This window comes from Pristis pectinata, chromosome 11 (assembly GCF_009764475.1).
Source record: "Pristis pectinata isolate sPriPec2 chromosome 11, sPriPec2.1.pri, whole genome shotgun sequence".
Classification (NCBI taxonomy): domain Eukaryota; kingdom Metazoa; phylum Chordata; class Chondrichthyes; order Rhinopristiformes; family Pristidae; genus Pristis; species Pristis pectinata.
Window position 1 is genome coordinate 20,414,917 of NC_067415.1, and position 17,388 is coordinate 20,432,304.

The following is a 17,388-nucleotide window of genomic DNA, read 5'->3' on the forward strand; positions in this document are numbered from 1 at the left end:
AACAAACCCCTCCATTGTAAATGGCCACTGAAAGAGGGGTAATTAATGTGGATAATAAATGATGGCTTTGTCAGCTGCACCCTGATCCTTAAATGAATAGAGGTGATTTGAGAGTGCAGTTTTACAACTATTCTCAGAGATAACTTGGCAGGTGGTAATGCATGTATTCTACTAGAATAGCATGTGATACAATAATTATATTGTTTTGTTGCAGTCAGATCAAGAAAATAATTGCACCTTATGTAATGTCCTTCTGGTTTAGGTAAGTGGACCATCTGTCATGTACAATCACTGTCTTGAAATTAATAATATCTGCATGCACATCATCCATATTTAAATATTGAGATTTTTAGGAAACTTTGTAAAGCTGACTTGAATTGATAGAATAAAAAACAGAAAATGCTGGAAATACTTGGGACAGGCCATACCTTTGACCTGAAACAGTAACTCTTTCTCTTCAGATGTGACCTGATCTGTGTATTTCAAGCACTTTGTTTTTATTTTAGGTTTCCAGCATTTGCAGGTTTTTTGATTTCCATTGAATTAATAGAAGTAGGTAATTGTTGAAGCATTCAAATCGACATAAACTATTGTAATCGTTTTGCATCTGGATATCAAATTTGTATGTTTTGTATACTTAAATATTTCGTTTACCTTTATTAATTTAACATTATCTTTGGTGAAGCTATGATGTTATGGAACATTTTTGTAACAAATTACTTGAAAATCCAAAGAAGTGATCTAATGTTACACTTCACTTTTAAAGAAGTCAGAAAATAAAGTGCTTAATATCTTTTTCATCGTTTGGCACTTTTTCAACAATAGGCCAAATGCAGGCAACTCAGACTAGCTCAGTTAGGCCACTTGGTTGGCATGGATAAGTTGGGCCAAAGTGCCTGTTTTCTGTACTGCATAAATCTGACTCTAACAACATTGTTTAACTCTGTATTTACTACCAAGGCTATTCACAGAAGTTTTGCCAAACACTAATCTGCAGGTATTAACATTAACAGTATTTTAATTTTTTAAAATTTTATTTACAGCGTGGTAACAGGTCCTTCTGGCCCAACGAGTCTGTGCTGCCCATTTTAAACCCCCAAATTAACCTACCTGTACGTCTTTAGAATGTGAGATAGCTTGATGGGCTGGGTGAATTTTTTTTTTTTTTTTTTGTTACAGATTTTCTAGTTTTAAAAGGAGTGAGAGGTAAAAGATTTAAAGTTTTGTGATTGGGAATGGTTGTGGAAGGGGGTCTAACAATTGAAACCATGTCCACCAGGGTTGGGAGTGATGAAAATCAGATGTGCAAGAGGCCACCCTTGTAGAATGTGAGAAATCTGGAAGGGAAGGTATATTGATGGAGGATGTTGAGGAATTGGGGAGTTTGAAGCCATGGATGGCAATGAGGGTTTTTAGATATTGTCAGAGCATGGTGATCATGGATTTGTGCATACCTCTGTTGTGGGAAAAGGTTCGTTTGGGTCTTAAAGATGAAGACTCTGGACACAGTCTTTGGATCTTAAAACGTTTAATCACAAAGGCAAATGGGACAGAATGAATGGGAATGGGTGCACACTCGTACACAAGCAGGAGATCGTGAATGTGGGGGAAATTGCAACAAGGGTTGTGTCCTCACACCTACTGGGGTGCCCCTGAACCTCATGGCAGTGCCCACTCTTACCAATGGTCTCTTCAGCATTATTCCATGATTCCTGGGGCAGTCGAGAGGGACAGAGCCAGGAACATGTGACACTTATAGTGCTGGAAGGCTGGGTGGAGCCAGACCAGGTAATTCAAAACAGGCCAATGGTTTGGGTCAAGGACAAAGGTGTTTATCAAAGCCAATGGTCAGGTATGCCCAGGAACAAAGTGCTCACCGAGGCCATCCTTAGGTTTATACCTAATGGGTGGGGTGGAGCCAAACCTTGATTGACAGTGGTGTCACTTCTGACCCAATGAGCAATGCTGTCCTCTGACCAGAGGGGTCAGTGTCGTCACTGTCACATGACAACCTCCAGAAGTGAGGGATGAATGGGACTTCCTACAGATTGGAATATGGGAAGAATGTTGTATTATCTCAAGTTTAATTCCTCTAGTCTTGTGCTTGCTGACCAGTGCTAAATTGGCTGAACTATGGTTTATTTCATTGATTTTAACAAATCTGTTGAGTTGGCAATCTGTGCTGTTGGGAAAAGATACTTCTGAGCTTTATCACTAGTAATTGCAGCAGGCACATTGTGGTGATACTAGTGCTAACTAACTAAAAGTTCCTATGGGTTCATTGTTGGTTTGAAGTTAATTAGGTGGCATCAGAAATAATTGTATTTTAGAACCTGGCTAATATTTGGGTGACTGCATAATTCTAGATTAATCTCATTCACATTGCCTTGACACACCTGGCCAATTTATGGCATTCCCAAGTATATTAATTTGTTGTGCAAAACATTATTTACTAATTGTGCACTTTAGTGTTGTATGGACAGATTTATTTTTGGTTGAATGCAATGTTACAATCATCTCTAGAGAATGAATAATTTGTCAACCTTCAATGAAGGGTGCATTTTTTTCTTGGGCATCTAAACTGATTTAAATAGGATTAGTGACAAAGTTCAAGTCAGTGGTTTCCCTACCATTGCAAGGCAGTTGAGCACCAAATACTTCATCCATCAATGGAAATTTGAGCTTCAAAATTTACAATGAGGAGCAAATGAACAGTGGCCTGTAAGAAGTTAAGATCAAACTATTTGTGGGAAAACAGGTCTAGATTAGTAAAGCATGCCCTCCACCCACCATTTAGCATAATATTGCTGAAATATTTCTTCTTCCATCTTCCCATCTCCACCTCTTCACAACATAGTGAAGCCCTCACCCATGCTTTAATTAGATTCAGATGGACACTGCTATCCTGCCTACCGATCTACTTCTCAGTTACAGTAAACTCAACTTGTATATTGATAAACTTGAAGCATGGAAGGAGGCAATCTGGGTCACTGTACCAATCTGGGCCATCTATGTTAATCTTGTAAAACTCCGGTAAATCAAGTTCTGGTCATTTGGAAATCCTGATAGTTTGGCACCTGGCGCAAGAAGTAATGTTTCATGCACCTGCTTTCATCTTGCTGTGGCCTTTCAACTTGCCTGGTTCACTGGATGATTTATTATCATACTGTAACATCTTAGTGATTTAACATTGAGGCATTAAGAGAAATAACATTCAATTATACAGAAAACCTGCCTATCTAGCCAAAGTTTCTAACATGCTGGATTATCAGTGTTATTGTACTCTGCTTTTAATGCACTTTGCAAATCCCTCATGGGGAAAAAATGGAATGTGATCAGTTCATTTTACCTTTTTGTTTCTTAGCAGGATTTTGGTATCGTACTTATAATTGTTGATGTTGTTCTTGTAATTGTGGATTTGTCAACTGCAAATAAAAGTAAGCCCTTCAGACATGGAATTGTAGGTGTGTCGTTGGCTATATCTTTCTTCTTCGTTATTGATGTTCTCCTTCGAATCTTTGTGGAAGGGTAAGGAGTTTAAAAATAATAGCTCTTAATGTTTAAGACTTAATAATGGAAGTAACCTTCACCAAATGATATTGGACCAAATCAGTTATAAAAATTAAATTCCTACATAATCACTGCATTCCCTCAATCTAATGTCCATTTCACTGTACTCCACAACGTTTCCCTTTTAGTCCAATAACAAGAGTTCAAGGTCTATTTCATGGCTTTTACATTAAAGAAATCATCACCTGTTGTCCATTATTTGACAAGCTTTGGGCATAGCCTCCTTCAGTGAGATATTCATTCATTGTGGTGTAGCTTCAGCTCCCTATTGTGTTATCGTGAAGTGATCAGAATTTGAAAAGGCTAGGGATAGAAAATTCAAGAGTGTAGAGCAATATTTGTGTATGTAGTGGACAATTATCAGAATGCTAGTCACACACTTCATTCACAATTGTTCCTGGGTCTTCCCTAATAAAATGTGCCAGGCAACCAGACATGCACAGCGGCACCCAACAGCACGCAGAGTGACTGAATGGCATTTCTGGAATTTAATTTGTGTGAGTGGCCAGGAATTGGCATGGACTAGTGACAAATGAGGTCTGTTGTAGCAATCTGTAAAGGAGACCTGTTTAAGCAAGTCCAAGGTTTTGGGGTCGAGTGTTTGGAATTATCCGCACCATATTGCGCTGACCTGTTTATGTCCAATTATAGTGAATGAAGACCTGAGCTCTAATTCATCCCCTCATGAGAAGAGCTAAATATACTTCATCTCATTCTGCATGCTGATAACCCAGGTTTCTTCATCACTGACTCAGTGAACGAATCAAAAATTATGTTCCAAAATCTATATTTTATAGTTTTGTTTTTTTGAAACAGAATAGTGGGGGGAAAACTTCCAAACTCCTTCCTGTCAGATTGGGAAGAGGCTATGAAGATGTGGAGAAATGCAGCTTTATAGATTTCACATTAAGCTTCATAAAATGTTATGCGAACTGAAATTTACAAACGTGGAGCTTCCACTATGATTTGCATATTCAATCTGTGTATTTCAGGTTCCGTGTGTATTTTCATTCCAAGCTTAACATTTTGGATGCTGTTATTGTGGTCGTGACCCAGGTTATTACAATGGTGTATGCCTTTTCTGATTTGAGCGGAGCAACTCTCATTCCCAGGTATAGTGATGTAAAGTGATAATCTATTGAAATCAAAATATTCTGGTGTTAAGCTAGATATAGGCATGCCTCTAATTTGAAAACTTGAACTTAAAATGTTCTAAACAAGCTTTCCTTAAACAAGGAGATGTTCTTCTTTATACCCTGAGCTTCAGCACCAAGTGTTAATTTAAGAACTTCCTTTGCATCCCCTTGATGTTAAAAAGTTCTTTACAGCCCATTGAAGTACTCTTGAAAATGGTCATAGATGTGAAGTAGAAAAGCTCAGCAAACAGCAAAGTCCTTAATATTAAAAAAAACATTAGGATAATGAGCAGAGAGTCTTCGATTTTGATGGGAAGATGATTCCCATGCTGTAGTTCAGAATAGTGCCACATGGTCACTTAAAGTGAGGAACCTGGTGGGTCATTCAAGATGTTATCTGGAAGATTGTGTGTCTTCCAGTAATGCAACACACTGCCTCAGTAATGCATTGGAGTGTCAGCCTAGATTTTTCTGCTCGTGTTTCTGGAGCAGAAGTTGAATTCCCAGCCTCCTGTTTGTGAAGCAAGTGTGCTGACACGTACAACTGGGCAGTGCAGATGGAGCAGCTTATTGATAATGTCATAACTGTTAATTCTGCTACTTTGATCACCAGTTGCAGACTGTCTCATCCCAATGAAAACTATACTCAAGAAATTGACTCTTTTGTCAATTGTATGGTTGAAGTGAGGAAGAAGTGGAGAAAGAAAGCAACAGCTTTAACTTAAAACATTCCTCTTACTTGCATCTTTATGGTAATTAATGAAACCAGCCACTTTTAATATTTGAAGATTTTTGCAGCACAAAGGACCAACTAGCCCAACAAGTCGTGCTCTGCATTAGTGTGCTATCCTTTTTTAGCATTTCTCGTATTCCCATATTCTCTACAACATGAAAGGAATTGGTCATTGAATCTAAACCAGTTCTTGGAGCAATCCCATCAATCCTGTTTCCCCCATTTATTTTCCTGTAATCTATTCTCTCATGTGCCCACCAACTCCAACCTGATTCTCCAACCATCCACCTACCCTAGGCCCAATTAACTTGCCAACCAGCATGTCTTTGAGATGTGGGAGGAAACTGGAGCACCAGGGAAAAATCACATAGTGAAAGGGAGAATGTGCAAATTCCACACTGCACCAGAGACCAGGATTGACGGCATTGGGACAGCTGCCCTACCTGCACTACCTACAGCACCACTGTGACACTTGCTGTGTTAATCCCAAACAATATATCATACTCATTCTCATTAACAGCACTTTGAGGGTCAGGATCAAGCTCAAGCCATTGCCTGCCATGCCACCCATGTCCTTAAATGCAGCTGTGCACATCATTTCAACATCTGGCTATACCACAAAGTTCCTATCTGGTTAGAAGTTTCTCCTCAATTGATTGTTGCATTTGACAGTTACCGTTTTGCACTTTTGCTCCAGAAATGAACTCCATTGCTTTTCTGTTTTTTTTGTGTACTTGAGTCACTCAGGCTAGTGAGCAGGTAGCAGAATGGTCTGTTCCTCTCCTTCAACCCCTTTGTGTTCCCCAAAGATCACTGACGTTCAGTAACAGCTGAGAATTTGGCTGTGATAACTTGACCACCTGTATTCAGTCACAAAAAAACTAGGCCATTTATATGTATTAATGAGAAATTGTTTGTACAGCAAAAAAATATAGATCATGTTTAGGCAGTCTTTAAGTGTTTGGCTTACTAAGTACAACAGAATATTACTTAATGCTGTATCTCTTTTAATTTAGAAGATGATAAATTTTGGATTTTTAATGTGGATAATTCCAGTAATAAACTTTGTTCCTCAGGGTGGTTACGGTCTTTCGAGTTCTTCGAGTTGTCATCTTGGTTAGAATTTTCAGGCTTGCCTCACAGAAAAAGCATCTTGAAAAGGCCACAAGAAGAATGGTGAGTTTTGCCACAGGAAAGACTCTCAGATGCTGTGACAGAGGCTTGGGTCCCTTTATGGTGCGGTCATTGTACCTGGATTACTAAGCTTGTATTTCTTGGTCAACTGTTTATTTTCCTTTGACTAACAGTTCTATAAGCATATTACAGTTTGTAAATCATGTTATGGAGTAATCCATCTTTGGGTAGGGACTCAATTAATCTAAATAAATGTTGACCATTAACATTTTATCATTTAAATTTTTAATAGTGGTTATAAAAGTTATAGATTATCAATCCCTAAATTATCAATAAGGGAGAAGCTCCAGTAGGTTATCAAAGACAAGTAGCCCTGACTGCAAAGTTTTGAATTAACTAAAATTAACTAAATTTTAGTGTGGATAAGGTTGCCTAGAAACAGTGATCAGTGAGTGGTTCTGGTCTGGAGGAGTGCTGGGTGCCAGTCTGTAATGCTGTTGGAGATAAAAATAGCTTGATTTTGCTGCTTGTATTTGATCTGCCCTTTCCTCCCATCCTCTCTCAGCCTGGCTACTTTACTGTGTTTGGTTTCTTCCCTGGATTTGCTTGGATGGTAAGAGTCCTTTGGTTGAGCTAATTAGGGGGGAAAGTCTTCAATGTTAGAGTAGAACTCGTGGAAGGCAAATTGTATCTATTCATTTAACAAACTACTCATTGTAGAATGTGATTGTTTTTTGGATGGAATATTTGTTATACTTTGCTTATGCTCCCTTAATGCATAGATGAAGGCCACTTAGCCCATTGAGTCAATGCAGGTTCTCAGGGCAAACCTATTGATCCCATTCCTGTAAATTACTCGCATGCCCATCAACTCTGATTCTTTCACCATCCACCTCTACCAGGGGTAACTTCCCCTCGCTAGTTCACCTGCCAATCAGCATATCTTGGGATGTGGGAAGAAACTGGAGTACTAGGGAAGCCCATGATAATCACATGTGAACTCCACACATGCAGCACCAGAGGTTAGGATTGAACTGGTGGTGTTGGAACTGTGAGGCAACAGCATGGTGTTGCACTATTGTGCTACCCTGATGGGAACTTGGCTACTTTGATCTTTCAATAGGATCCTGGTTGCAGCAATCAAGTATATGGATGTAGTTTTGTTTTGCTTGCTGTTTTTTTTTCCCTCCCTTGCATGGGAGATGTCTGTTTTAATTTAATCAAATCCTTTACTGAAAATAGCAGCAACTTGAAGACACTAATAAATAATGAAAATGTGCTTCTTCCTTTAAGTTAGAGGACTGTTTTTGTGAGCTTGTGTAAAACATGAAATCTTTAGTTTTCTAAATATCTCTACAAAAGCAATTGTACTAAAGGGCTTTCTGTCTAAATACAGAGCACAATACCTGAGCTATCATTCAACCTTCCAGAATTTGTCCTGCTTTAAGGCAACCTATTTTTTTTGATTCCATCATAAAATGAACAAATACAAAGTTCAGCCATAAACATGGATCATATGCCATTTTTCACATTGCCTTTCTGTGGTAGCTTAACTTGGGAGCAAAGCTACTGGGGCAACTGTATTAAAGAGACTAAAAACTTGCTACCTAGATTGTCATTTAAGTCTTGCTGAATTGGTAAGACTAGTGTCTTTAGGAAGCCTGGATAAATGACTGTATATGAAAAGTGGATTTTTCAAGTTTGGTTATGGCAAGCTCCGACAAACTTTTTTTTGATGCTTGGAAAGAAATGTATTATGGTGATTCTGTTAGTGATAGTTCACAACTATTTTGTTTTCTTGATAGAAACTGATGTTATGCATTAATTTTGGAGTAGGCCCAAACACACCTTTGGCTGCTTCATCAGTGAAGTTCCTTCCATCATAAGGTCAGAAGTGGGGATGTTTGCTACTGATTGCAAATAAAGTTGAAAGTTGTGCAGTCATCAGCAAATGAAGCAGCTTGTTCCTTCATGCAACAAGAACTAGACAGCATTCAAGCATGGGCTAATAAGTGGCAAGTGACATTCATGCCACAAAGTGGCAGGAAATGACCACCTTCTCCAATAATATAACCATCTACCTCTGATATGGCTGTTACCTTTTTGGGTTCACCACCACCAATATCCTGGGAGTCACCATTGTCCAGAAACTCAAGTGCACCAGCCACAAGTGCTGTGGCTATAAAAGCAGGTCAGGGGTTGTGTATTCTGGGGATGACAACTTGCCTCCTTGCATGCCAATTCCTTTCTGCTATCTAACAAGTCGTGAGTGTTCCTGGAATACTGAGTTGCTGGCATTGTACTCATCCAGGCAAGTACAAAGTTCAACACTATCCAGGAAAGGGCAGCTCATTTGATTGGCACCCATCAACCACTTGTAAACATTCATTCACTCCACTGCTGGCACACAATGGCTGCAGTATGTACCATCTACAAAATGCACTGAGCTTTCTTGTGTAGGCTACACTGACAGCCAAGCCCACAACCTCTCTTACAGGGAAAGACTAGGACAGCAGGTACATGGTAGCATCACCTGCAGTTTCCCCTCCAATTTGTACGCCCATCCTGTCTCACTGGCTCTAAATCCTGAAGCTCCCTCCCCAACAGCACAATGGGTGCACCTTCATAAGAAAGTAGCTCACCACTACCTACTTGGGGCAATTATAGGTGAGCAATAAATATTGGTGTTGTCAGATACCGAATAAAACACAAACCTTGATAACATGAGACTTCATTAAGGCATATCTAATCATCAAATAATCTTTATTTAATTATTTATTAACAATTAAATTAAATGGTGGTTATTAAATTACTTCATTTGCTTCTAAGAAATTATTTGACCTGTTGCATCTGCTTTGCTGTTGGCTTATCACTGGAACTATATAATGTTCATGCATTTTTGTTTATGGATATGGAGAGGAGGGAGAGAGAGAGAGATATCTATAAACCTGTATTTTTCTCAGCTGCTTTTGCATTTCTCCCAACAATTAACTTGCTGGCTTGAAATTCAGAAGCATACAGGTCTTTGACCATCATTAACTCTGTGCTGTCTTGTGGATTCATGACTACAGAACTAGCCTAACTGAATATATTTTCTATGCAAAGTGGCAGACCTCAACCCACAACCATCCCAGAAAATACTATAAACACTAGTGGGGCAGTTAGAACATGGAGTAAAATAATGCAACTAACATTCAAGTGAAGACCTTCCAGAAAATGTTTGTTTGCTTAAGTAAAAGCAGTACAAGTAATGTCATTTTATTATGCTGCATAAGTAGATGATTGATGAAACACTTTACTTGCAGGTGTCTGAAAATAAAAGGCGCTATCAAAAGGATGGATTTGACTTGGACCTTACTTACATTACTGGTTTGTAAAACTTCTCACATTCTGCTCTGAATCTGTAGTTAATGGAAGGAGGGAGATCAGCCTTTTACCTTGGCTGTTGGTTTGAGACCAGCTGTTGCTTATTCATCCCAGGAATGAATCCCCCTTCCTTTATGGGGGGAGGTTGATTTTCCCAGAGTGATGCATGTGAAGTTGAAGATGTGGAGACTGATTAATTACTCTGGATTGCTAACATTTTTTGTTTGTTTCATGGTGGTAACGTGACAGCTATCTACTGAGTGTATTAAGTTCTAATATTGGACTTGTGTGCTGTTTGCAGATCGGGTCATTGCCATGTCATTCCCCTCCTCTGGAAAGCAGTCATTATACAGAAATCCAATTGAGGTATAGTAAATGATTCTTAATGAAAGTGTAATATTCTTAACATTGGAAGAATATGCCCATCTTGTTTGCTGGGCCAGCAAACTAACATTACCTCATGTTCATGTTCTGGATTTGCTGGTGTTTTATCTTGTCAGATTAAAGGTTCTATAATGCAGCAATATTAAGCAAACGTTTAAGAACTGACATGAGTATAGAGTAACTGGTTCCATTTTGTACATGTGGTTGAAAATATTGTGCACTGTTTTGCAACCTGATCATGGTGGAAAGATAGTTTATTGGCATGATAATGCTCTGAAGCCTATCCCAACATCTTTATCTCTAGTCGTGTTAAAGTGCTTCCTAACCAATGCAGTACTTCAGCATAGACACTGTTGTAATGCACACAACAATACATACATGCCAAGTGTGTACACAATAAAAGGATTTCCATTAGCAAATCTAAAGATATTTGATTACCAAATATATCCATTTTAATTAGATCTGGCTAGGTGAGCTTCATCAACTTCACCAATTTAGCACCAAAAAGAACAGCCTTGCTGAAATCCGATTGAGGTGGAAAATTGTTCCATGTGTAGAGTTGGGGAGTTATAACCTTTAAGGCCATGTAGAAGGAACTTTCGTGCCTTTAATGAACTATGCCCAGTTTGAGAGCTTTAATGCTTAAAAGCTTTGAGCACAAATGAGCCCCCAAAACTAAAATGCATCTGAAAGGGTATCCAACTAAATTGAGAAGTTGTTGATACAAAAATCTTTGGCAAAATCCTTCAGTGTCAGTGATTAACTTTTAAATTGCACCTTTAATGTTCAGTCATTTAGAACCCTCTCAAATAAATGGAAGTGGAAGATAAAGCACCACAATATAAATAAACCCACCTATGTATGTGGTGCATATATGGAACAGGCTGCCAGAGGAAACTGTAGAGGCAGGTACAATTACAATGTTTAAAGGGCATTCAGGCAGGTACCTGGATAATAAAGGTTTTGAGGGATATGGGACAAATGAAGGCGAGTGGGACTAACTCAGATGGACATCTTGGTTGGTATGGGTGCTATAACTCTGAGACTTAAAATCACCACCATGTAAACATGATTTGGTCTTGGAATGGCATGCTTGGAAATTGGAAAGGAGATTATATATTTAAAAAAAATTTTAAGGCTCATGGAGAACTATATTCCTTGTTTGGGGGTTGAGTGGAAGGATCATGGTGGAGGTGAGAAAGAATAGCTGCATTTTCGGCAATCATTCTTTTAATTATTCCTAATAAATCAAGAGATATGGAGTCTGCTCAGTCACTTCTGTGGAACATTTCAATTTTATATTTTCACAAGGTATGTGAATTTTTACAGTGTAGGGTAGAGTTCTTTTATTGCATTGAGAACCTCTAAAACGTACAGTGCTGCCTCAGCATTGCAAAATCCTACTTTCTTGCCTGTAGGATTGATGCTTTGATATACTATAGCTTGCTAGAAATCATACTTGCATGTTAGACAGATTGGATGAAATAATTTTTCTCAACAATTGACTGTATTTATCATTAGCATGGAAGTTCAAGTCTCAAAGCTTTTGGTTTTCGTCAGACATGTCTGTTGAAGACCCATTTTTTCAAAATGAAGAATGTAGAGCATGGTACTCCCAAGTTTTTCATTATTTCAGCTCACTTCAGTTAGTCGTCTGATTTGTTTTTTTTTGGAATTATTTACCCATACTGTGAGTGACTCTCACTTAGTTCACATTCTGGTGAGAGTTCTTTCTATCTGCTGATCTTTAGATTTTATAAAGCTGGTATCTTGCAGTGAGTTCAATCTTCAAAGATGGACACTTTGTTATCAAAATCAGTGTGTATCTGTTTCATTTGAAGAGGAGTTTTTCCAACTTATCTAACCAAAAGTATTGTTTGGATGCTTGTACAAGTTCCCATCCTCACTTATTTTTAGATGACTTCTATGTTGAGAATTTCATAAATCAATTTTTTTAGATGGTGAAGATGACTGACGTGTGGCCTTGACTAAAACATGTTTGTGGTATGGAAAGTTTTATGCTACGAAGAGCTAAGTGCTTAAACAAGGAGCTAATAAAATTAAAGTGCTTTGTGTTGGTGGTAATATACTGGTGTAGATTGGTTGATGGGCTGAAAATGGAGAGTAGGAACATAAACAAGTTCATGTTTTGGTTTGGTGGTTGTGACCAGTAGGGGAGTCACCTGGGATTGGTGCTGGGGCTCCAGTTGTTCAATGTATGTCAGTGATTTGGATGAGAAGGTAAACTTTTGTTGATAGTCAGTAAACAGTCTGGACTGAAGGCAGAGAGGCTAAGTGAATCAGAAAGGACCTGGTAAATGGACTATAATGTGGACAAATGTGAGGTTATTCAGTTCAGGAGAGAAGAGAGCAGAGGAAAGACGCTGGTGTTCAGAGGGACAAGAATGTCCTTGTATCTGAATCACTGAAAGTTAATGGACAGGTCCAGTAAGCAATCTGAAAGTCAGACACTACACTGGCCTGTATTGCAAGAGTATTTGAGTACACAAGCAGAGATGTTGCTCCATTCATATAGAGCCCTGGTGAGACTGCATTTAAAATTTGTATCTGTTTATTTATCTGATCACTCAACTTGGGGGAAGGGCACACTTGCAATGAAGAGAGTTGCAGCAAAGTTTCACCAAACTCTGTGGAATGGCAGTTCCTTGTATGAGGAAAGGTTAAGGAGATCAGGCCTCGAGTTGAGAATGAGAAAGGCTTGACAGAGCTGAAGGCTTGGTGTTCCCTCTAGTTGGTGTGTCTAGATCAAAAACCCAAAATAAGGTTTTGGCCATTCAGGATGGATGAGAAATTTCTTCACCCTTTGGAATTGTCTACATGAGAGCTGTGAAGACTCGATTGAGTATATTCAGAATGCACATTTTTGGATATCAGGGACATGGAATTAGTGTAAAAGATCAGCCATGTTCTCTCGAATGGTGGAGCAGGTGTGACGGTTCAGATGTGCTGCTTCTATTTTTTTGTGCTTTAATTGTGACTGTATTAATTGGCATTGGAATAAGGTGGCTCAATGTTTAATCTAAATTGTTGTGCTAAGCAGTGAGGCTGTGCTCCAGTGTTTGATCTAGAAAAGATGTGTATTCTCTTGAGCTGCTAAATTTATATTTTATTATTGTTCCTCTCATCTTTCCTCCCCCTCCCCCTACTCTAAGCTTTCTGAATTGTGCCATCTCAAGTTGGTGCAGTGCATGTTTATGAAAAAATTACTGAAGAGATGTACACAAAGCAATTTTGTATTTTGAAACACGCTGGCAGTGAATGAGGTTGCTGTCTAAACAAAACCTATGCTGGTCATAACTGAGAAGTCTCAAATTTTGGCATCTCGAGGAAAGGGGTAGGGGGTGGGAATACCTGTCAGACCTTTCTGCATTTATTTGGAAATGAGCATGTTAAACCCCAAAATACCTTTGATACACTTTTGAGCTCAGACAGTGGCATTTGTATTTATAAACTCTCGGGTGGGGATGGGAGTGAACAAAAGTATATTTTTGGTAAATTGGTTTATCATTGTCGCATGTACTGAGGTACAGTGAAAAACTGTTTTGCATGCCATCCATACAGATCATTTCATCATATCAGTACATTGAAGTAGTACAAGGGGAAAAACAATAACAGAATGCAGAATAAAGAAAGGCAATGCAGGCAGACAATAAGGTGCAAGGCTGTGATTAGATTGTGATGCCAAGACCCCATCTTATACAAGGGGGAACTGTTCAATAGTCTTACAACAGTGGGATAGAAGCTGTCTTTGAGCCTGGTGGTATGTGCTTTCAGACTTTTGTATCTTCTGCCTGATGGGAGGGGGAGGAGAGGAATGTCTGGGGTAGGTGGGTTATGAAGTTGGTGATAAATATTTCAAAGATTTTGATTTGTGCAATTGCAAAAGCAAAATGAACTTTTTAAATGGTCATCTTCTCAAATGTGGATCTGAAATTGATTTCTCTTGATTTTTACATTGCTCTCCTCTCCATCTAATTTGCTCACTAGATGGTGCACTAAGCTGTATGTCCTCCTGGGTCATTCTGGTTCTAGGCAGAAGTATGTATTCGCAAGCAGTTAAGTTTCCAGCAAGGTCTTGTTGTGCAAGACTGTACTATGTTAATGCAGCAGCTGTCTCAATTTAAAATTTGCAAATGATAGCCAAGATATCTTTGTACACTCAACTTTACTGCTGGAGTAACTCAACAGCATTCCTAACCTTGCCATCTTCAATTGCTTGCTCAGTAATCTTCCTGATGTCAAGAGGTTGGGAATGAGCCTGTTTGCTCAGGTTTTGTTTAAGCTCTAGTCATGGCTCTAATAAGAAATCAACTCGTTACCATTCATAAGTCATGAACAAATCTATTCAGGTAATGGCCATCTTCAAATAAAACTGCTTAAATCTCTTGATATTCAATGGCAACATCCTCTGTTGCCATTTGACCAGCAGTTTAATGGGACCAGCTATATCTTGACCAGTTCATTTAATACCTCTCCATCTTCACTAGACACCTTGATGCCATTTAGGACTAAACAGTTTTAGTTTCCTCTGCCCCTGAACACTCCTTGCTGTTTTGGCTGTAGTGCACTGTAAACTCCTGAATGCACTGCAGTAAACCTGCACTGCAGGTTTATTTCAACATACCCTTCCAGTCTTGCAGCAAGATTGAAGAGTAGTGGTGTCAAATGAGCACAATCACCTGCAAGTTCCTTTCTGGATCACATATCATTGCCACCTTGTACATGCCTAACTTCCTTTGCCTAAAATTCCCTGTATAACATCCTAAGAATTGTTTAAAAACTGGTGGAAAAGTCCCAGAACCATCTATGGTGAAAGTAGGACTGGCATTAAGGACAAGCTGATGGCATTCTTTGCATCACAAAAATGTTCTGTGCAAAGTACATCTAACCTGTGTGTGCTTTGTGGCATAAATAGTGTCTATATTTGGAATTAGTTTTCACATGAGTCACACATTTATGATGAAGGATAGAATGCTGCTTTCATGATTGTGGTACTTGTGCAACCTGTGACCCCCAAAGTGGATTTGGGCTCTGAGAGACTTGCCACTTCAATCCACCAACTCAAAGAAAGTGACTTGGAAATTTACTGAAATGGTCCCAAGTGTAACACTTGTGTGTCTGTCTTTGAAATCATTGCTGCAAAAAGTTTTAATTGTTTAGTGGGTATCCTGTCATCCAAGCAATCAATCATTTTTACATATCAATCAGTCAGAGCTTAAATGATGACCATCTTGTATTAGTGTTATGGATGTGGATCTCTAGGATTTTTTCCTTTCCTCTTGATGTCAGCATTAAAAGGTTATTTAGCACCAGAATATTTGCAGGCTTGTTTTATATTTTTACCTTCAAACAATATATTTACTCCTTTTGTATCCTCTTCAATAATTTTAATCCTCATGGCTGGTTATTGCAAAGAAGTAACATGCTTTGGCATATGTTGCTTAGGTGTAAAGTTCTACTTGCACTATTAATGATGATTTGGTAGCTTGCCATCCTCTCCAGGAAGTAGCTCTAGAAGAATTTTGGTAACTTCTGAGCTCCATTTTTCCATGTTGCATTTTATTTCCACTTGCTCTGTTGCCTAAAATAAAAGCAGAAACTGCTGAGAATGCTCAGCAGGTCTGTTGGGAGAGCAACAGTTAACATTTCAGGTTGGTGACCCTAAAGAATTCTGATAAAGGGTCACAGATGCTGCCTTATCCGTGAACTATTTCCTACATTTGCATTGTTTTGTGTTTCTAATGACTGCCCTGCTCTCTAGTTGGGATCTGATGCCTTGTTTTGCTCTGAGATCAGGGTTTGTGATATCCCATTGAAGCATATTTTTGTTTGTTGAAATGCATTGTGAAGTTTGTGTTTGGATGTTGGCCCACCTTATGAAGTGCTTAATAAAGTCAAAATGGTAATCTTTGGAGTATGACTGGGCAGTAAGCAGGAGTTCCAGCTGTGTATCCACTTGAGTTTTTGAATTTGACATTCCTATTTTAAGGCTGTCCAAAGTCTGTCCTTGGTTTCTCCAAAGAGGATTTGTGGATCTCTGACTTATGAATATTTGCAAAGTAGGTCATTTTGCTTGAACCTAAAGAATTTGAGATAAATGGAGTTTACCCTCTACTTGCAAAACACATCACAATGGAAGATAGGACATATGTCATTAATTTCTCTCAACTCTTCCACTTTAGCTGTGTTGAAAAGGGATTTTTTTTTTAAAGTCGGGGTATTGTCCTGTTCTAACTTTAGTATAAGGGGTAGTTGGTGGTATAAGCAACTTCAAGTGCTTTAATACATTTTTTCCAATGTGGACCTGTTTGTCATTGGGTTTGCATGGAGCTTGAATAAAGAATGTGATTAATCAAAGCTTCATACTGACTTAATGAAGTGAAAAATCAATTACTACTTTTTCCCCTCTGGAGAAATAGTGGTCTTTATTGTTTTGTAAAAAGTGCTTAAACTTGACTAACAAGATTGAAGAATGTACTAGACTCCTGGGAAATGAATTAAATTCCAAACCTTTACATTTTTTTTTAAAGAACTGGATTAATGCTTCAGCAAGTAGCTGGGATATCTATTGCATGATCCCTGACTTTGAGCACCTAACTTGCTTTTTAAGTTTTCATTCTCAAATACAGGAAGTCCCCGGATTATGAACGAGTTCAGTTTGAGTGGTCGTAAGGTGAATTTGTATGCAAGTCGGAACAGTTACATACAGTTCACATCTAGCGTCAATTAGTCCTAAATCACTACAAGCTTCAGTTATTTATTGCTATATACTAAGATCCAAATGGAATTTTGATTCCAGTCTCATTAATTCCACACATAATATAAAGCTATCTTAAGTGCAGCATAACTTGTTATTGCTGGGACACATGAAGACTGTCATCAGTCTTGTGTTTGGTGTCATTCATTACAGTACAGTACTGTGGAGGTACAGTTACCACATTGAGTGAATTTTGTGTATTTTCCGATTGACGGACAAAATCAACTTAAGGATGTCTGTAGAAATGGACCCTGGTCATTACCCGGGGATGACCTGTCGGGGGAGAG

The 17,388-nt window shown here is 38.6% G+C and overlaps 1 protein-coding gene across 1 annotated transcript in view; it reads left to right on the forward strand.

Annotated features, from left to right (window-relative positions):
- Positions 1-1,429: 1,429 nt before the first annotated feature.
- The window catches only part of LOC127576139 (phosphatidylinositol 3,4,5-trisphosphate 3-phosphatase TPTE2-like), a 40,516-nt gene continuing 24,557 nt past the window's right edge, over positions 1,430-17,388 (forward strand). Inside the window, exons 1-6 of the mRNA XM_052026527.1 lie at positions 1,430-1,540; positions 3,365-3,528; positions 4,563-4,682; positions 6,516-6,615; positions 9,879-9,942; positions 10,241-10,305. Of these exons, the coding sequence (XP_051882487.1) occupies positions 1,430-1,540; positions 3,365-3,528; positions 4,563-4,682; positions 6,516-6,615; positions 9,879-9,942; positions 10,241-10,305 (624 nt within the window). The remainder of the gene's footprint in view (positions 1,541-3,364; positions 3,529-4,562; positions 4,683-6,515; positions 6,616-9,878; positions 9,943-10,240; positions 10,306-17,388) is intronic.